Raw genomic sequence first — 22,312 nt, forward strand, 5'->3', positions numbered from 1 at the left:
ACTCGATTTTCATACCATACCCGTAGCTTCGCCGGGTAGAGAAGGGCGAACTTGATTCCTTTTTTATGCAGTTCAGTGCATGTAGGTGCCATAGCTTTCCGTAGCAGTGCCACTCTTGCAGAGTAGTCATTGAAAATAAACAACCTGTTGCTCTCGTACGATAAAGCTTTCTTTGCGCGGTAAGCCCTTAAGATCTCCTCTTTCGCCTGCCAGTTGGTGAAATGCGCTATTGCTGTTCGGGGTCTGGCATTCTCCTCCTTGCGCACCCCAATTCGGTGCGCCCTGTCACAGCAAATGTTGTTTCTGCCCTCTGCTATGCCCAGCTGGTCTGGAAGCCAGGAGTCAAAGAACTTATAAAGATTTTTGTCCAGCACTGACTCAGGGAGACCAACCACTCTCAAGTTGTTTCGTCGTGCTCGATTTTCCTGCTCTTCCAGGCGGTCTCTCAGCTCTCCTGTTTCTTTTTGAAGTTCAGAAATTTGAGCCGCCATTTGCCGAGCCTCGTCCTCTCTCGCCGCCACTCGATTCTCCACTTCAGCAATGCGGGTGGCCTGTGCATCAAACTTTCCGTTTATTTCATCCACAGCTGTTTGCAGTTTGGTAAGTCTATTTTCCAGTGCTGCCGACACCGACCTCGTTATTTCCGCTATCCATTCTCCTGCCTGCGGTTCTGTGTCGCTCCGCGCGGGCTGCATTGTTGTTTCCGCCATCTTTTTCGGCGCCTTGTTGTTCGGGGTTTTTGCTCCTCTCTGGGCTTTTGTGGGCATTCCTCAGAAACCTTCTCAGAAACGTGATGAAATCTGGGCTCTGTTCTATCGTCTAGCAGCCAACACCCTCAGAATTTGCGTATAGCCAGCAAAACTGGCTGTTTTTAGCTGAATATAGCAGATCTCTCGGGGAGCCCCTCTCCACCACGTCCCCTCAGGCAGCAGGCATCACGTGACCCCCTGTAGGCTGATTTCTAACCTTCCTCATGATCAAGGATACCCCACGAGGTGAGATTTTGCGTGGAGCCCCAGATCTTTGTCGATTGACAGTCATTTTGTACTTCTTCCATTTTCTTACTATGGCACCAACAGTTGTCTCCTTCTCGCCCAGCGTCTTACTGATGGTTTTGTAGCCCATTCCAGCCTTGTGCAGGTGTATGATCTTGTCCCTGACATCCTTAGACAGCTCCTTGCTCTTGGCCATTTTGTAGAGGTTAGAGTCTGACTGATTCACTGAGTCTGTGGACAGGTGTCTTTCATACAGGTGACCATTGCCGACAGCTGTCTGTCATGCAGGTAACGAGTTGATTTGGAGCATCTACCTGGTCTGTAGGGGCCAGATCTCTTACTGGTTGGTGGGGGATCAAATACTTATTTCCCTCTGCAGAATGCAAATAAATTCAAATACTTTCCACAATGTGATTTTCCGGATTTAATTTGTGATGTGCTATCTCTCACTGTTACCAATAACCTACCCTTCAATTATGGGCTGCTCATGTCTTTGTCAGTGGGCACACTTACAAAATCAGCAAGGGATCAAATACTTATTTCCCCCACTGTATTTGCTGTCCTTTGCATTCAAAACCAGATATGAAAAATATTTGAGAATAAAGAGATCCTTTATTAAAACTGCTAGTAGTTTTGACCCACTGCACAACTGAACCCCTTAAACCTTTTTTTTTTTTTAAAGCTTTTAAAAAGGGGCCCCTTCAGAATTCTGCAGACTTTGGCCCTGAATCTGACGACCGGTTGCCATTGCACAGTAAATGGGATTCCCTCTCCCACAGGGGTTAAACACTGCTTCCTTATTTTGTCCATCAGACTAGTCAGAACCAAAGGATTATGTCTACCAGCCAGCAGGTGGAGATGGAGCAAAGACTTGAGCACTGCCCTATATAGGACACCCTGTAACCACTTGCTTTTCAGAATTCTGTGTCCAGCAGATTGTGACAAAGCATGCAGCTGGGTTCTGAACTGTTGTGGTGCGCCTCCTGGGCTGAGTTGGAGAACCAGTTGCCTGTTTGAGCGTGGTCCAGTTGGGAGGGAATCCAGAATTCCACAGTGTCTGACACCACTCTAGGAGATACCTAGAGTGTACAATAATGTGTAACAGTCTGGACTAAGCAGTTCTTAATGCTGTTTTGAAGCTTCCGTATGCAGTTTTTCATATAACTGTATGCTATGGTGGAGCATCATACATTGAGTTTGTGTTCTCTCCTCTTTTAGATGCAATTAATTTTGTATGTTGGCTATGCATTCATATCGCTGCCGCTTAGCACAGTAAAGTTAAGCAGAATTAAATCCTTCAGTAAAAGTGAATCCAACTTCAGTCAGTTACATAATTCTGACTGCAAGCTCACTTTATCCTTGCTACTCAGTTAGTAGTTTGAAAACTGTAGAGTGGCAGTTTCTTCATCTACAGTGGGTAGAAGATGCTATTAATGTGGATTGAGGGGATGTAAAGCAAGAAGAAGCTGTTGGACAGAGTTTGTCAAGTGATCAAAAAAGTACTTAAAATGGATTTGTGAGATGTGGGTAAAGGTACTTTTCAGTGATGGAAGCATTTTTTATCTCTTTTGGAGACAGGCGGCACACACATGTAAGGTGATTCCAGGTGAAAAATGAAAGCTACCAGAGTGTTTGAATGTGTTTGTCAAACATTTGTTGAACATCAAGGCTTTGGGGTTGCATAACAACAAGTGGTGTTGGGATATTTGCAGATTTGTCAGTGGCATGATAAATGCCAAGGAATACATTGAGAGACTGCAGTAGTATATGATTCGATCGACACAACTATTCGGATATATGTGCAGAAGAGGACAAAGTTAATAGTTCTATACAATTTGAAATCGAGAGGACATGCAGACAAGATACATGGATAATCACAGGCAACTAGAATGCAAAATTGAGAACAAAGTAGGTAGCCAAGCAGTTGGAAAATTTGAGCTTGAAAACAGAAATTGAGCTGGAGAAGATTTAATTGAAATGAACATTTTGGTCTTGAATTCTAGCAACATCTTTCAGCAATACAAGCAGTGACTGTACATGTGGATTTCACCCAGTGGATTAAAAAAAATTAAATTGACTACATATGTGGAAGTCAATGATTGGAAAGCTCAATAATGTCAATAAAGGTACAAGTATTACAAGTTTCAGTTTTGATATAATGCATAGTCTAATAACATCATAGTGGCTTTAAAGAGTCATAAATGGGGAAACAAAATATTGAAATACGAACCTAGATAAATCACAGAAGAAATAATAAAATTACAGTGACATTGAATAATATAAAATTTTAAAATGTTTACATTTTTTATACAATCAAAAAAGACAACCTGAAGTTGACAGTGGTATAGATCACCCAACTACCAGTGTGCAAACTCAAGCTGAAAAAGAAAAAGCCAATCATGACTGTTTCAAAATATTATCTGAAGTATACCACCAGATTTTAGACTATCTTTGAAATGGGTTTACCACATTGAGTTATGGGAAGGCATCAAGAAAGTTATACTTAAAGAAAGTGAAAAGTACTTGCAAAAGGTGATAAATCAATCATGGCCAAAGTTGATGACGAAAATTCTCAAAATTGCTCAAAACAGTGGGCACTTTGATGGCAGGACAAGGCAGTCAGAAGCAGCAAAGAGGTCGCTGGCAACAATCACCAACCACAAATATTCCCGTGCTCTCAGCCAACTCCATGTGGCTGTGAAAGACAACAGCAGCCATTTGAGATGCTATTGCTCTTAGTGCTTGTACAGTTTCCACACCCGAGATGTTAGGAGGTGGATTTTTGGAAGCTTCCTTGTCTCTATGGAGCTCATAAGGAGTAGCAACGTCCTCAGTCACCTGAACTACAGGGGAAGCCTTTTCCCTTTCTCCTTTACAGAGCCTTTCTACTGAGGCAGGCTAAAGGTCCCCCTGTAACTTTGCCTGGGGAGGGGGGACACTGAGGGGCCCAGACAAGCTAAAATACCCTATTTGAATACAAGGGAAGATTAGGAGTAGGGGTCTTGAGGGTGGGGTCATAATACTGGGGTAAGGAAGCATTGGGTCATCCATCCTTTGGAGGAGGGGAAATTGTCTTGTCTTTTTTTTTTTTAAGGAGCTGTTAGTTCTTAGAAAGTCTGCATATTAATTGCTAAGTATATTTGAAGCTCAAGTGTAGGAGATGGAATCCTCGAGGGATCCCATATTGGAAGATATTCAGAAGCCCATCAGAACCTTTCGTGTTCACTAAGCAGTTCAAGCCCTGATATCAGCAGAGGGAGATGCACCAGAAGCCAGTCTCTCTGGGTTGGTAAGGCCATGGGGAAATTCTGCCCTTTAGTTCGTTAGAGAAAGTTGAAGCAACTGACAGTGGACACCTTGATGATGGTGACAAAACTACCATTCCCATTGAGAGCAGCACAGCTTTGAAGAATGTCCAAGATTGAAAGTTGAAAATCTTATTGAAGTATGTCTTTTGAAGTTGTGTTCTTGGGGCTGCAGGCAGTTGTTTGCAGTACTTATGTATTCAGGGCCTGTTTGTTCTGGGTGCAGCAGTTTCCAATTGAGCAGCAGTAGAAAGGGTGCTAAGATCTTGCGGGATTTGGTTCATCTTCATTCTAGCTTTTTATGGCAGATACCTTATGATTTGTTTTGTATTTCTTCCAGCAGCATGGTGATCTGAGTTTCAGCCAGGTGCTAATTAACTCTCTGGAATCAGGCAGCTGATACAGCTTCCAAGGCCCAGCTTAGCAGTCTTCTTTTTTGAGGGAATCAACTGTTTAGGGAGGGTCTTGGAGAAGCTGGTAAAAGATCTGAAGGAGATAAATCCCTAGAGGTTACTGGAGAACAAGCCTATGGTTTTCTCTCGACCCGAGGCAAGTTCACCATTTCTTATGTTGACCCCCCAAAATAAGAGCAATTTTCCTCCTGTTATGATCAAGGGTGTAAATCAGGCTTTGTCTCTTATTTCCACTTTGGAAGAAAGGTGGGAGAGGGGAGATTTGACAGACATTTAAATACCTATGTGGCATTAATGCACAGGAAGCTCTGGAATGAGGGGCCATAGGATGAAGGTGAAAGGGAATAGACTTAGAAGTAACCAGAGGAAATACTTCTTCACAGAAAGGGTGGTGAATTTGTGGAACAGACCCCGGTGGAAGTGATGGGGACGAAAACAGCATCTGAATTTAAAACAGCTTGAGACAAGTACATAGGATCTCGAAGAGAGATAGGCACACTGGATAGGCCATATGGTCTTTATTTGCCTATATTTTTCTGTTTCTATGTTTCACAAGGAGTAGTTATTGATGTCCTCAGATCTGAGGCCTGCCTCACCAGACGTTCTTGGGAATCGTCAGTTTCAGGCTGTTCCTTTTCTTTATCCCTGCCCTTCAGATCTCTTCAGATGTAATGATTAGTGGTATCCACTTTCCTCTGCAGAGAGGGCATACTGATTTCATCTGTATCTGGACAATTGACTCATAAGGACTGAGTCCAAGGCTGAAAGTGCTCAAGCTCCCTCAAGTGATTATGCTTTTACAGTGTCTTAGATGAGTTGTGAACATCCAAAAAGAGCAAGTTGGTATCTTCTTAGTATATTAAATAGCTGAGGGGGTATGTTTGACTTGCAGGAGGGGAAAGTCATCTTCCAAAGTAGTGTGTTCAAGAGAGGAATCAGTTTGTTGTAGGGTCTTGGTGCTATAGCAGCAACCATCAACTTAATCCTTTTGGCTCAGGCACATGTGCATGTGCTTCAGAGTTCACTTCTGTACCAGTGGTCAGCATTGTCAGTTTACTATCATTTTCTATGGATTCCATTAGCTCAAGTCAGATTGGAGTAATAGTTGGATACCAGAAACCCCAGTTGGATTGTGGTGATGATGGATGTCAGCCTGAGTGGCTGTGGAGCACATTGTCAAGGCCAGGTAAGGAAGATGGTAGGAGACATGTCCTAGTCCATTAACAGGTTGGAAACAAGAGCTATATAGAGGTCATACAGATCTATCAGGATATTCTCTTACTACAAGAAGGAAGTAGCCTTTGGTAACTGGCAGTGTAGAGGATGTAGCCCTGTCACCAGTTTGTGTGCATCATAGAGTTTAGGCTGAACTAAAGACATGTGATGTCATGTGGATTTTCTGTGTCACACTGCAATTTGTATGTGCAAGAACTTGGTGACCAGCTAGTTTGATTACATCAGACCAAGGATAGAGTGTGATATTTTGAACCAGTGAGATACTGCCTTGAAGATTTGAGAAGTCCTTGGAGAAAAGAGTCTCTGGTACATCATCAGCTACTTTGGAGCATTTCTGCATATGTTCAAGGTGATGTATAATGTCAGCACAATTGGTCCGATATTGTCATTAATGATTAAGCCAATTTTCAACTCCCCTATTTTATCATGATTTGAATGACATGAATGGTAAGACAGTATATATGGCCATGGAGAGAGATGCAGTGCAGCAATGGAGAGAAGCAAGATCTATCTCTCCTCTCTTCCACCAGCTTCAGTGTTCTTCAATCTGACTGTGCTACAGCCTAATGATCAGTGATGTGCCTGAGGGTTTGCTGCTATCTTTAGGTTATATGGTTTTGGTTCTGTGATAACTCAAATGTCAACTGATGGATAGTGCTGCTTTTGTTAGGGAGTGTGCTTATTTGTATCAGACATTAGTATTAGGAATTAGAAACTGTTAGAAATTCACCACTGTTTACTATTCCTGTTTTCTTTCTTTGCTAAATAAGCAATTCTGTAACGTGGCTTCCCACAATTCCACAACATGTGGTATAGTTGTGTCGATCAACCAGCAAGTGGAGATAGAAAACTGAGATGAGATGCATCTCTCTGTCATCCAGTCCAGCTCCTCAATATTTTCTGTCTCCAGCAGGTGGATGGACACACTTTTCAGCCTCTGGTTCTGAGTGATTTGCTCCTGGTCCAGTTGTTCGTCTAGTCCCCAGTTGAGCTTGAGTCGACAGAGTGATATCTGGAGGTTTTCAGATCCCTGTCTCTGGTGCCCTGCAAATTTACTACTACTTCTCTCCCCTGTTTCCTGTGGAGTTCTCCTTTTTCTAGCACAACAATCTTAGAAAAAAAAAAAAAGAGAAGAGAAGGAAAGAGGTTTACTGGAGAGTGTGGGACAGAATATCTCCTGATTCTTTCTCATCTGAGGTAAGACTTGTGGAGACTGGGGGCTTGGGAGGAGCAGCTGTCAGTGTTAAGTCCAACTAAAGTTTGGCTCAGAACTGCTTGGAGCGATGCAAGTTCTGCTTGGTGGGGGGGAGAGATCATGACTCACTGCTTGGGACTGTGTTGTGCTGCGTTTGTGCCAGTCAGGGTGAATGGCTACTCCTTCAGAGGCAGTTAAGTGGTTTTCCCACTGTGGACACACTAGCTGGCGTTGGGATGTTGCAGTGCGTGCAAGCAGGGAATCCCGCAGGATGCTGGGGTAATGATCGGCGGTAGTACGTCTTTGGACTTGGTGCATCATCCAGATATGCCAGAAACTCTGGCAGGGCAGGTGCACAGTTTGGTGCTGGAGAGTGTGGGAACAGGTGCCATTTTGTCAGAACTGACAGTGAGGAGCAGCCTCTGTTTGATCACACACAGAGCACAGCCACCATTTTATAACCTCAGGGTCCGATAGAGCAGCTGCATCGGGATCTTTGTTTTCTCTGGAGTTTATATTGCTCTTACACCAGACCTATTGACTGAAGCAGGGACAGTCAGAGTTGCTGCAAGGTTCTTCAGTTTGTTACCTCTTAGCCCCTACAGCTCCTAAGAGATCTCGTTTAGCCTCATTTGTCCACTCCTGGAAGTCTGCCTCTGCTTCTCCCTACTTATCTAATGTGGCCTTTGTTTGTTCAGAGGAGCTATCGTTGAAGGAGCTGTTAGAGGAGAGAGAGAACCTGAAAGTACTGAGGTTGTTTCATAAAGAGGAGCTTAGTATTCTTATTTCTGAGGCATTGGCGGTGCTTTCCATTGAGAAGCCGCCTGCTTCAGTGTCATGAGTTCCATCTTCGTCTATTATGAGTGAGCTTATAGGTCCTTCTAGGCCTTCCTGATGCATCTAAACAGACTGGGTCTCACTGGATGCGGAGCTGAGTGGGAAGAGCCATGGCTCGCCTCTGCTTGATGGCTCTGGAGGAGAAAGAGAAATTGTAGCTTCTCAAGCTGGACCCCCTTGTTAAGGCAGTGACTAAGACCACCACCTTGCGGTTGGCATTACCCTAAAAGACCTACAGTATAGGAAGCTAGAAGGTTTGCTTTTGAAGTGGTGTTTTTAGGCCTTAAAGCAACAGTGTGCAGTTTGTTCGTGGCTGGAGCATGCCTGAAGTGGCATCAGCAGTTTGCAACACAAGATGGGCACCATAACATTCAGCAGGAAGTAGGATTGACTTACTTGGCGGATGTTATTTGACATGTTATGGGTTGCGGCCAATTTTCCCTCTAAGCGGAGTGCATGAGCAATTGTTCATACATTTTAGGAGCTTCACAAGCAAAAATGTGTTTTATCGTTCTATGTACATAAATGCATTGCTAATACTGGTGCTCAAAAATTGTTTTTTTTTTTTTTAGCTTGTTGCTCACTTGAAAACAAATTTGCACACACCAGGCCACTTAGAGGAAACTTTGGTTATGGCCCACAGTAGGTCTTTGGCTGTCTCGGCCTGTAGGCAGCGCTGGTTGCAGCATTGGGAAGCAGGTGCAGCGTCAAAATCACATCTAGTTAAACTGCCCTTTCAGGGTAAGTGTTTGCTGAAGGGTAAGCCAAAAGCCTCTTGCCTCCCGTCTTCAGGGGGATCTCGGTCTCTATTTCGAGACAGCAGATGGTACTGGTCTGGTTGTCAGCAAGATGGTCAGAAGTCCCGCTTTCAGGCACACCAATCTTCCTTTCGTGCAGACAGGAAGAAATTCTCTTGGTCAGCTAGAGCGTCCGATACCTCCACAACTTTGCTGTGATGCATGGCTGGTTCACTCTTTTCCTCCAGTGGGAGGACGTCTTTAGAGTTTTCGGGAGGAGTGGGCCAAAATCATATCAGACTGATGGGTTCTGGATAAACAGGTTTCAAGTTGGTCTCCCACCTAGTCGCTCCTCTGTTGAAGTCTTCTTGTTGAAAGGGAACCATGACAGTCAAGGTTCAGGCCACTGTAGCATCCTTGCTGGTACTCCGGCCATTGTTTCATTTCCCTGGGCTGAACAGGGAGAAGGCAGATAATCTGTCTATTTCCATTGTCCCAATAAAGGAAGGCACCTTTCGTCCAGTCTTAGATCTCAAATGTCTAAATCTCTGCCTCTGAGTGTCCACTTTTGCATGGAAACACAGAGCAGCAGAATTTCTCACCACCCTCAATCTCAAGGAAGTGTACTTGCGTATACTCATATGGCTGCTGTAGGTTTTGCGGTACTTGGCCATCACTTCCAGTTCAGGGCTTTGCCCTTAGGTCTTGCCACTGCTCCTAGAACATCTGTCAAGTTTCCAGTGGTGGTAGTCCCTTCCTTCAGTGTCAAGGAATCGGAGTTCACCTGTATCTCGATGACCGACTGGCTCATTCATGCGTCATTCTATTCGGACAAAGTTGGTTGGGTAATCAATTTCGCGAAGAGCAGACTAACTCCATCACAGACACTGAAGTATCTGGACGTTCTGACACAGCAAGGGAGAGGATCTTCCTCACAGAAAGCAGGAGGTCAAAGCTGGTTCAGCAGATTTGTCGTCTTCTCAGTCGAGGCATGCCCAGGGTCTGGGACTTCGTCCAGGTCCTTGGTGCAGTGGAAGTGGTGCCATTGGCAAGGGCTTATATTCGTACATTACAGATGCCTCTTTTCAGCTGCTGGTCTCCAGTGTCACAGAAGCATGACCTTCATCTTCCTTGGATGCTGGTGTTCAGATGGAGTATGCAGTAATGGTTGTAGCCCAGGAATTTGACAGTCTGAACTCCCTTTCCGATAGCACAATGGGAGGGTGGTGACTGCGGACACAAGCAGATCGGGTTGGGGAGCTCATTACAAGTTCAGTCTGGCCCAGGGCACCTGGATGGAACAGGAATCTGTCACGAAATGCCTAACCACCAGCCTGGGGCTATCCCACAGCCACTTAGAGGGTCTATACCCAACACAGCTCAGGTCCACCTGCACCTGCCGCTTGTGCTCTACACTAGCAGCCTCCTCCCACCAACTGGGTCCCAACAGCCTGTCTCCCACTCTCAAATTATCCCCAGTGATTTCTAGGTTACTGGGGCCACACTCCCAGTGATCCCACAGTTCCTGGAAAGCACTTGCAGACCCAGCACACAAACCACCAGGATTCTTAATCCAGACAACAGAGGCAATAAACTAAAAATGTTTATTGTCATGAAAAATTAGGATAATGAACAGAAAAGGTGCAATCAGCAAAACAGTAACAAGTAACTGATTGGGGTTATTTGCAGTGGAAGAACTGCCTCGCTTGTATTCTACAACTTGGCTCTTGAAGTTATGATTGAGTTGCCAGGGTTAAGCAAGGGTAGATAATACACCTGCAGTACGATTGTAATAAAAGATCACCTCCTCGGCATATTCCAGGGTCTTGGAGGGTCTTTGAAACTTGGTGTGCACAGAGATTGTTTTCCCCTTTTTCAAGTTTGGATGGCACACATTTTTGTCCTTTCTGCAAGGTGGCCTCAAGAAAGATATGACACTGGTATGTTAGAAGGTGCCCTTTCTAGTCGACCTCTTAACTTCCCATACTGATGTGACTTGTTTCCTGGATGGGGTTTCTCACCTTAAGCCTCTAGTGTGGGTGTCCTTTCTTGGCATGAAACTTCATTCTGGTGCTTCATGCCTTTGGGGGTTTGAATTTTGAGCTGTTGAAAAAGGCAACTTTTATGCTGAAAATTCATGTTAGTTGATATTGGTTCAGCGAGATGGATTTTGCAGCTACTGGTGCTTTGGAGTTGAGATCCATTCTTGCATTTTAAGTAGATATTCCATCCAGTTTCTTCCTTTTTGACCAAGGTGGTGCCTGAGTTTAAAGTAAAACAGATGGTGTTGCCTGCTTGCATTCATACAGGATGTGTGTGTCTAGGAATTCTTGTTCTCAAACCTTTTGGATATTCGAAGGGTCCTGATGTATTAGTTAGAAGTAACCAGTGATTTTTTTTTCTTAAATCAGGTTGTTGGTACTTTTTGTGGTTCCAAGAAGGGCAGTAGCCTTGAAAGCTACCAGTGCACGCAGGTTGAAATTAGCACTTTTTTCCCATTTATTTCCAAGGGTTGAACACTACCAAAGATCCTTAAGGTGCACTTGACCGGAGGATTGACAGCTTCATGGGGAGAGATACATGCAGTCTCTCCAGCTGACATTTGTAGGACCTTAGTGTGGTCATTCTTGTATACTTGGAGACTAAGTTCTGTTAGATGCTTTTGCCAAAGAGGAAGTAGCATTTGGTGCAGCAGTGCTTAGATCAGGGGTTTGAGTCCCGCCCATTTTAAGGGGTACTTTGTTATATCCCATTGGTTCTGGACTGGTGGATGATAAAGGAGAAATTTGGCCTTAGGGGTGAATTTTCTTTCCTTGAATTCTACCAGACTAGTCCAGAGTCCTGCTCTTTTCAAATTTATAGCATAACTGATGTCCATTTGACTGATAGTTCCCCCCCCCCCCCCCCCAAAGGTCCCATTGAGGTCCCTTGATGATGTGATAGCTTATGTTGGGTACCCTGGATTCCTCCATTTTCTACTGGAATCTAGAGGATGTTTTTCTACATTTGCTTTGCTAAAGAGGTGCAGAAGAATAAGTGGCTGCACAGTACCCTATATAAGGCAGAGATCGTAAGCCTTTGTCTCTGTCTTCTGGTAGACAGGCTTAACCCATTAGTTCTAGCAGGTAAGACCAAATTTCTCCTTCTGCAATATCTCCAGCTGACCCACACAGAGCAGCATACCTAAGCCAGGAATGAATCCCATGTCTTGGTCAGCACTGCCATTGAGCTAGCCTCCCCATATATATTAATATTGACTTATTCTTTGGAGCCAACACTTTTTTTTTTTTTAGTAGTTTTCAAAGTGATTTCCACAGATAAAATAAAATTCACTCATGTAAATTACCCATCTGAAAATTGCTTACAACACATCACAAAAATGAGACCTTTCCTTCTTGGAACCTGGGATGTGATGTTCTGCAAGATTCATCTTTGTCTCCTATTTTGTTTAACATTTATTTCAGTTCACTGGGCAACCTACTTACATCTTTGAATCTGTCTTATTTTATCTATGCAGATGATGATCACATTATGTTTCCAGTTACTACAACTATTTCAGAACTATTCAGTCACATCGAACATTGTTTTTCCAAAATTTCACAATGGATGTTAGCTAACAAACTTAAGGTTAATGCAGATAAAATTGTTCTGTTGTGGATCAGTTGTAAATCTTTTCCAAGTCCCTTGGTTAATCTCATGTTAGGTGGTAAAACTATCCAGTTTCAGTCTGTTGTTAAGAGCCTAGGTGTTTGGTTGGACTCTGATTTAAGTGGAGATTTTATATAAAGAAATTGGTTTCTTCCACATTTCTCAAGTTGCAGTATTTGCATCAGATACGCTCTTTTTTTTTTCTTCAGTTAATGTGCAAAAAACTGTACAGGCGCATATTTTTTTCTAGAATTGAATACGACAATTCTTTGTACTTGGGTTTATCTTCAAAATCCTTAATTAAGCTTCAATTGCTTCAGAACCCCTTATTTAAGTTTCAGTTGCTTCAGAAGTCTGCTGCATGCTTGATGTTCCATAGGTGCAGGTATGAACATATCACCCTATTGCTTGCAGCTTGTCACTAGCTCCCCTCCCCGTTCAAGCCAAAATGCATTTTAAGGCGTTGTGTTAACTCTTAAGATTATGTACGGACTCTGCCCTGATTATTTTGTGCCTTCAATTACAATTCAAACCTATAGGTCCACAACTAGGCTTTTGCATTTAAATAAATTACAACAACCTCATTTTTCTAGACCTAGATTAGCAGTTAACTTTCAATAGACTTTTTTTCTCATGCAGTAGTTTCTTTGTGGAACTCCCTACTTTCGAAGATTCAGTTGGAAACTTATTATCTTAGGTTTAGAAAGATATTTTAAGCTTGGCTTTTTTCCCATTATTTTAATTTTGATTCTGTTTATATTCTAATGTATTTTTCCCTTTTTTGCCACTGCAATTATTGTGACTTTGTTTACATATTATTGTAGAGCTTGATTATTATTTGGCTTGGCCCTTTATGTAAACCATTTAGAGCTTCTGACTGAAATGGTAAATAAGATCTCTTATGTTAATTCTTTATTTGCATTATTTTGAAGGCATTCCTAGTTCAGGACTTCATTTAGTTTATTTGTATTTGATATGATGACAGTCAGAAATGCAGAGCTCTGTAAGTTCCTTGTCCTTAGGCACGTTTTTTTTTTGGTTTTTTTTTTAATTAGAGCAAGGACTACAGGTAAAGTGTCCACACAAATGTTTGTAAGGTTCATTGAGGTCTGCAGAAGTGATTGAAATTTAGTTATTAATGTGCTAATTTTTTTTTCAGAATGTTTAAGAACTTGCTGAAAGAAGTGAGAATATATGCACAGAAATTCATTGACCGAGGGAAAGATTTTAACTTAGAGTTGGCAATTAAAACCAGGATTATATCGGACGGGTTGAAGTATTCTCTTGCTACTGGGAACTGGGGTGACCAGAAGAAAGCTCACCAGGCTCGAGCTGGAGTATCTCAGGTGAGGTCTGGTAGTCATGGAAGCATAATCGGATTGGGCAGGGACCTATATGGAAAAAAACACTTGGACATGTTTAAAAACATTCAAAATACAGATCTGTAACTTGTGCATCCCATGTAAGAGAAGCGGCCATATTTGTTAAAGGTGTCACTGTTTGCTGGTGTCACTGTTTGCAGTGCTGGCTCTGAACTGATGAGGTGAGCAGCATACAGTACAAGAAATACATGCAGAGAAGAAGGGGGCATATTGGCCAAGTGAACAATCTTATTGACTGACTGTCCTTGGTGTTTTATAGTATGTGGTCCAGCTCCAGCATTGTACATAAAGTTTGAGTTTTCCTCCTAATCTAGGGTTGCTAGACTAATGGCTGTAGTTTTCAAGAAGAAGCACTGAATGCTAAATCCAGAAATGTACCAACTGCCCTGGGGGATGCACTTGTAATGTGCTCTGAAAGGTGCTGACTCATTCCCCTAAATGCAGTGTTTATTCTGATATCCAGGCTACAGATGGCAGTCAGGTCATTTGTGTTTGTTTTACTGTGATTCATCTTGTATATTTGTATAGATGGAATCTCAGTCCCAGCCTCTGATTTGACTAGAAGTTAGTGTCATAGGAAACTCCATATTAAAAATGTTTCATTGTTTGCTTAAAATTTTCGTAATCCGTAAGTATGTAAGCATCACTATACTTGGAAAGACCAAAGGTTTTTCAAGCCTAGTATCCTGTCTTCAACAGTGGACAAAAGATCTCAAAAGAGTAAAATAGAGTAAGTCCACCTTCCTTATTAATGATCATGTACTTTTTCTTTTAAGAACTTGTCCAAACCTTTTTTAAACCCCATTACGCTAACTGCTTTTACCACATTCTCTGGCAATAAATTCTACAGTTTAATTATGTTTATATGTTGTTAAGAAATACGTTCTCCAGTTTGTTCTAAATGTAGTAATTAGGGGTGGGCAACCATGGTCTTCAAGGGCCACAACCTGCTGGGTTTTTATGATTCCCTCAATGAGTATGTATGAGATCTATTTGCATACAATGGAAGTAGTATATGCAAATCAATCTCATGCATATTCATTGTGGGAATCTTGAAAACCTGATTGGGTTATGGCCCTCGAGGACCGTAGTTGCCAACACCTATATTAATTATTAACTGCATTGTATGCCCTCTAGTTCTTGTAGTTTTGGTTAGAAGATTCATATCTATTCATTTCACTCCACTCACGATTTTATAGCGGAGGAGTAGCCTAATGGTTAGTACAGTGGCCTGAGAACCTGGGAAATGGGTCAATTCCCACTGCAGCTTCTTGTGAATCTTGGCAAGACACTTAAAACCCTCCATTACCCCAGGTACAAAATAAGTACCTGAATATAGTAGGTAAACCACTTTAATTTGTAATCACAGAAGGGAGGTATATCAAATCCCATCCCTCCTATCCTCTTTTTTTTCCTCTATCAATCTTCCCTCAGCCATATCTTCTCCAAGCTGAAGAACCCTTGCCTCTTTAGCCTTTCTTCATAGGGGAATCATTCCATTCCCTTTATCTTTTTGGTTTCTCTTCTCTGTACCTTTTCTAATTCAGCTCTATGTATATTTAGATGTTGTGACCAGAATTGCACACAATATTTGAGGTGTGGTCACACCATAGAGCGATACAAAGGCATTATAATAATCTCTTTTTTCCCCTATTTCTTTCGTAATAATTCTTAACATTATATTTGCTTTCATGGCCACCACTGAACACTGAGCAGAAGATTTTAATGTATCATCGATGACCCTAGCTATTTACTCTCCTTAGTAGTGATTCCTGTTGTGGAACTTTGTAACTTTGGTTTGGGTTGCTCTTTCCTATGTGTCACTTTCCATTTGCTCATGTTCAGTTTGTCTCCCAGTTTTGGAAGACCCTCTTGCAGTTTCTTGCAATTGAACTTTGTTCAAATTTACTGATAACACAAAGTTATTCAGCACATTTGTTCTGGTTTCCAGATCATTTATAAATATCTTAAAAAGCAGCAGGTCTAGCACAGTTAGAGGACCTAGTATTTACCTTTCTTTACTGATAATATTTTTGATGCTATTTTTTTCTGTGTTTTAATCAGTTGTTAATCCACAGTAGTTCTAATTTTCTCGAGCCATTCATAAGATACTTTGTCAAATGCTCTCTGAAAATCCAAATACAGAATATCATCTGGCTCACTTTTACCCACGTTTGTTCACTCTTTTGGAAAAATGTAGTACATTGGGGAGGCAAGATTTCCCTTGTTGGCTTTATCGCATTAATCTATGCCAATGTATATGTTCAGTAACTTTGTACTTTTTTTTTTTTTTTTTTTTGCCTGGCACTGACATTGATTTCCCAGTGACTCTAGGAATCCATTAAAAAAAAAATTGGTATTACACTGGCCACTCTCCAGTCTTCCGGTGCCACACCTGATTTTTAAGGATAAGTTATGAATTATTGATACAGTACAAGTCCAAAAATCTGGATGCCAGAATTCCGGACCACCTGAGAATCCAGACTGTTTGAAACCCAAACTTTTTTCCGGTAAATGCAACTGTAAAGATGCAGGTGCGGGACCATTTTCCTACTCCCTCTGATGCAGGAAGTTTACATCATAGAGGGTGGGATCAGCAAGCCTAGCAGCAGCATGCACAGGGAAATGGCCGTGCACTTGCATCTTTACAGCTGTGTTTATGAAGCCAATTGATGACAGCAGCAAGAGGGTAAGTGGGAGGGAGGAGGAAATACTGTAGAGAGTGGGATGCAGAAGAGTACACTCAATCTGTGCTATTAAGGCTGGGAATGCTTGGAATTTTTTTTTTCTTTGGTTTTTGATTTAATCCCCCTCTCTTAATGTGGTCTAATTCAGTAAAATTGAAGAAACAAAAAAGGAAAAACAACCCCTGCACAAAGCTTGAAGAAACAAAAAAAGAAAAAAAACAACCTTTGCACAAAGCAAAACAACACACAAACAGCAAAAGTGATTTAATCCCCCTCTCTTATTGTGGTCTAATTCAGTAAAATAGAAGAAACAAAAAAGGAAAAACAACCCCTACACAAAGCTTGAAGAAACAAAAAAGGAAAAAAACAACCTTTGCGCAAAGCAACACACGAACAGCAAAGGGGACAATTAAAGTCCCAAACCAATGGTGTGGTGCAGATTTGTTATTAAATGTCAATGACTCAATATGAGCTGTGTTTCGGCTGTAAGGCCTGCCTCAGGAGTCTACAAGAAAATGAACAATAATAATATATACAAACACCAAATTAAAATATAATAAATAAGAACTACATAAAAAGTATAACTTGAAAAAGTATAGTTAAAATATGAAACATCCAGTAAGAGAATTCAAAACAAATATTGTCATAAAACAAAAAACAAAGAGAACAGAATTGGTATTAAATACAGTCACAAACACAATATAAAGAATTAAAAAATATATGCATATAAATGTCTAAAAAGAAAAAAAAGTGAGAGAATTGTCTAATCCTAAGAAATAAGGAATAATCCTGTGTAATAAGAAATAATTGCACTAAAAGAAAACATGAAAGTAAATACAACCATGCATCAAGCAAGAGTCGAAAAAATATAAAAACATAATCATGTGAAGTAAATATAATTCATGTGCAATGAAAGCTAGTGCTGGAAAAATTTGTGCAGAGGAGACAAAATGAATATAGTAAACTTTGAATGTTTGGATACCAGAAATATGAAGAGTATAAAAAAAACATAGAAATTTGAATATAAATGTGCATGTGGAACCCTGATAAAATAGCAGTCGTCAATCATGAAGGTATAATATAGTGTGAATATAAATCATGTTCCATAGAGACTAATTCAAGAGAGACAAGTGCGGAGGAAACAAGTGCAAATAGAATTAACTGTATAAAATCCTGAAATGTTTAAGAAACCCTGAATGTTCAAATATAAAATTCTCCATTGGCAAACTAAGTCATTCATAATAAAGTTTCTTTGTATGTTTTTCCTGTAAATCATTTTAATAAATGAAGCATTGAATAAATCAACAAAAATTGTCTGTTTATCTCGTTTTCTTTCTTAAATTTGAATTTTTAAAGTACTGCCTGAGAATTCGGAAAATCTAAAAAAAAAACCGGACCAACCCAGTTCCCGAGCCATCTGAATTTTTGGACTTCTGCTGTTTCATTTTTTTTTTTTTTTTTTTTTTTAAAGTTTTGTGGGTACCTTGAGGTATATACCTTCTGGGCTAGGTGATTTGCTGCTGTTTTTTATTTTATTTGTGTTATTGCATCTTCCAGGTTTGTAGAGATTTATTTATTCATCTGATGCTCAGTACTATTAAAACCTATGCAGAAATAGTAATTCTCCCCCCCCCCCAAAACATCTTCCTCGGTGAAGACATTCATTTAGTCTCTCCACCGTGGCCTTGCCCTCCCTAAGTACTCCCATGTACCCTTTATTGTCTAGTGGGCCAACTGATTCAGTTATCATTTTCTTGCTTTGAGTGTACCTCAATAAAATTTAATTGTGTTTTTGCCTCTGAGGCAAATTACTTTTCAAGTCTTTTTGCCTTCATTATTAGTGTTTTGCATCTGACTTACCATTCCTTACGTTGTTTCTTATTTTCTTTTTGTTCTTGCTTTCATTTTCTGAAGGATGTTTTAGTGCTAATAGCCTCCATCTCACATTTTAATTATGCTGTCCAGCCAACAACTGTTAGATGCCCACCTTCTGATGGTCCAATTTACAAAACATTTTGTTATATGGTGAAGGGTTGTTTTGAATTAGGACTGTATTTCTTTACCATATTAAAGTCACTTAATTTTCAGCATACCATAAATACTACTGCTGCTTTATAGACTCAGCTGTATTCTATGTAGCATTTCAACTGTTTCCTAGGGCAGAATATACTAAAGCAGGCTTTTCCGTAATTGAGGATGTAGCTACCCTTAAAAGGACTGTGAAAATGAATAGAAGAAATTATGGTAGAGACATGGGTAGTAGTTTGACAGTTCAATCTGTGATTTCAGGTGCTGAACCGGCTGACGTTTGCATCTACACTCTCTCATTTACGGCGGTTGAACTCTCCTATTGGTAGAGATGGTAAACTGGCAAAACCCCGGCAGCTGCACAATACCTTGTGGGGAATGATCTGCCCTGCCGAGACTCCAGAGGTAAGGAAGTAAGAGATGTGCATGTGTATCATGACTCTCTCTTAGTAAAGGGGGTGACACTTGTAGGACCTTAACTCTAAAGATTGGTTAACCATTCTAATATTTCTCTCTACGTGAAGTTCTTTTTAGGCTGGAATTTCATATGTTTAAAAGGCTAAACTCCCCTTCCACCCATACCCCCCACATCCCCACAACATATGTGTGTGTGTCCATTCCACAAAATCCATACAGGAGAAGTGGCTGAACAGGAGATGCTAATAAACTAAGTATCTGTCATACTGGGAGTGATTTGCTCTACTCCTTTGAATTAAAAGCCTGGTATACATAAAGCTGAATCCTCTTAAGAGATTACTGACCCCTTCACATGCTTTGATTTGGCATCTGTGTTTGGACTTTGATCACTGTGGTGCAAGCATCATTTGATCTTTATTTTGAAAGTATTTTACTCAAAAACATGTAGAACCCACCTAAATCAAAGCGTAGGAGTATTTGATATCTAAGTATGTTGTCTTTTAAAGTAAGCATCTGATTATTTTCATGGGAAGGGGTTTCAAAAATGTGCTTGCTGGTTTATGTGGGGAAGGTACATTTTCTGAGCAGGTGAGATGGTTCAGGAAGCGGAAGGTGACAAGTATTCTTGGAGATCTGGGAATGGGGAGCAATAGGAATGTCTCTTGGCTCCTGTCTGGAGCCTAAGAGTAAGGCCATTTCAGGCATGGAGGGAGATGAAAAGAATGATGGAGTAGGGAGTTGAATAAGAGGAGTGCAAAGTATACAACATACCCTGCCTCAGAGGCAGATTAGTCTGTTTACAAGAATAAATTACTTCGAAAGTAGCTTTCTTCTAGTAATTCTTATCTTTCAAATATACTTCAGTATATAGATCTTTTATATTTATCTTCTAATGTTAAGGGTTAGAGTGAAGACAGCAAATGCAGGAGATTAAATAAAGAGAGCTTTCTTATTGTTCCACCAGACCAATCGAGACACTTTGGTTTGCATTTTCCTGCCAGCAGATAGAGATTAAGAAATACTAGACTAGTGACATCACTCTAAGTATTCTGTGCAGCCTGTCACTAGCCAGTATTTATCAGCTTCCAGTAGATGGTAGGTGAAGCATTCTGTGCAAGGGGTTGGTGGGGAAGGGGACTGTAGTTTACTGATCAAAATTTGGCAGTTTCTTTCCCAGGTATTTAAAAATGCAGCAACAAAACAAAGGCAATGACGTAGAAACTTGAGTTTGGACCAGCTTGTTGCGCCTCTCAGCCGGGGGTGCTACACCCAGTGGTGCTGGAACCCTCCCCTCTCCTGTCACCCCCTGATTGGGTTGATTGGCCACCTGTGTCTCAGCCTCCTTCCTCTACTCAAGGGATGGAGCTCTTGAAAGCCTGGAGGAACTTTCAAATAGACACAAATTCCCTTCAAGGAGAACTAGGCTAAAAGAGTATAACAGTTACTCTATCTACATCATTGTGCCCAAGAAAGGAAGGTAAATTTTGGCCCATTTCAAATGGGTGCAAAAGGGCCTTGAAAGCCCCAAGTTTTTGCATGGAGCCTTTATGTATCTTAGTGTGGTTTATTGGAAAATTTCTAATGCCTTTTAACCTGTCATATCTGCATATTCCTGTTGAAAGAATCACCAGAGTTATGTTTTGCAATCCTAGTTTGCCATTTTCATTTTGTGCGATTCCCTTTGGGTTAGCCACTGCTTCTAGGATTTTTTCAAACATGGTTGTGGTAGTGGCGGCCTTGTGAAAAAAGAGGCTGTTGGTCCATCCATACTTGGATATCTGGCTTATAAGAGAGAAACTGTCAGGAGGCCATGGTTCAGGTCATCAGTTTTCTGGAAGATTGAAGCTGGATGGTCAGATTTTTACGTGTGAACCAGGCCTTTTCTTTTTCAGCCTTTAGGGAGGTAAAGGAAGGAAGTCTGGAAAGTCTCTATCTGTTGAATGTTGAGTTGTTATTGAAGAGGACAAGAATTTCAGTGGCCAGACAGGATTCATTTTGTTTGGGGGGCGCCAGAAGATGGGGAAAAAGCATCTAAAGCATTGGTGGCTCACTGGATTATGGAAGCTATAACTGCTGCTTATGTGTTAAGAGGGTGCCTTATTCTGGTGGTACATATAAAATAATGAGTGGAGTGGAACAGGTGGATGTGAAGCGTCTGTTCACACTTTCTAAAAATACTAGGACTAGGGGGCATGCGATGAAACTACAGTGTAGTAAATTAATTGCCGGAGAACATAGTGAAGGCGGTTAGCTTGGCAGAGTTTAAAAAGGGGTTGGACGGTTTCCTAAAGGACAAGTCCATAGACCGCTACTAAATGGACTTGGGGAAAAATCCACAATTTCAGGAATAACATGTATAAAATGTTTGTACGTTTGGGTAGCTTGCCAGGTGCTCTTGACCTGGATTGGCAGCTGTTGGGGACAGGATGCTGGGCTTGATGGACCTTTTGGTCTTTTCCCAGTATGGCATTACTTATGTACTGAAGGCTCATTTCAACTAGAGGGCAAACCTTCTCTTGGGCAGAACATTCTCTCATTCTGCTTATGGAAATCTGCAAGGGAGCCACTTGGTTGTTGCTCAGTTCGTTTATCAAGTATTACAGATTGGATGTATAGATGGATCAGGATGCAGATTTTGTACCTAGGTTTTTAAGTTCAGGCCTCTCTCATTTCTGCCCGTAAGATTCGGCTTTGATACTTCTCAAGCCTCTGGGCTGATCTGGTGGGATGATAGGAAGATGAAATTAGACCTTACCTGCTAATTTTATTTCCTTAAGTCCCTCCAGACCAGTCCAGGACCCACCCCTATTGGAAGAATTATCAGAAGGAACTATAAGTCGGAGTCAGCATGTGAATTTGGCCTTGTTCTAGTCCTAGTTGAGTTATAGTTGTCGATTGTTACTAGGGGATTAGCGTCTTTGACCTCCTTGTTCCTGCTTTATTGGAGTACTGGGTAGTGACAAGCTGTATAGGATACAGAGTGATACCACTTGTCTAATAGGTCTCCGTCTCATCTCCTGGCTGGATTGGTCTGGAGAGACTAAAAGAAAATTAGCAAGTAAGGTTTAATTTAATCTTATATGGGAAGCCCGGATACCAGTAAGATGGAGAAGACACTTATTTTTGCTTTTTAACTTTAACTTTAACCGTACACCATAGCCCCGCCCAGCACATCCCAGGATACACTGGGCAGGGCTGGGCGCCGCCATTTTGCGGCGTCACAGGAAGAGGAGGGAAGCAGGCTACCCTTCCTCCTCCAACCCACAAGGTAGGGGGGTAGGGGGGTCTGGACCACCAGGGACCCTTCGCTGGGGGACTGGGGGTGCTGGAGACCCACTGGACCTCCAGCCCCCTCTGTCACTGGGGGGGGGGGGGGGGGGGGGTTGGTTGGCCACCAGGGACTTTGTTGAGGGGAATTAGAGGGGGCTGGAG

General features: G+C 41.6%; 1 protein-coding gene across 1 annotated transcript in view; it reads left to right on the forward strand.

The window, feature by feature from the left end:
- The window catches only part of POLR2B (RNA polymerase II subunit B), a 120,115-nt gene that overhangs the window by 54,138 nt on the left and 43,665 nt on the right, over positions 1-22,312 (forward strand). The window contains exons 10-11 of the mRNA XM_030194562.1: positions 13,526-13,712; positions 18,725-18,868. Of these exons, the coding sequence (XP_030050422.1) occupies positions 13,526-13,712; positions 18,725-18,868 (331 nt within the window). The remainder of the gene's footprint in view (positions 1-13,525; positions 13,713-18,724; positions 18,869-22,312) is intronic.

Source organism: Microcaecilia unicolor, chromosome 2 (genome assembly GCF_901765095.1).
Source record: "Microcaecilia unicolor chromosome 2, aMicUni1.1, whole genome shotgun sequence".
Taxonomy (NCBI): Eukaryota; Metazoa; Chordata; class Amphibia; order Gymnophiona; family Siphonopidae; genus Microcaecilia; species Microcaecilia unicolor.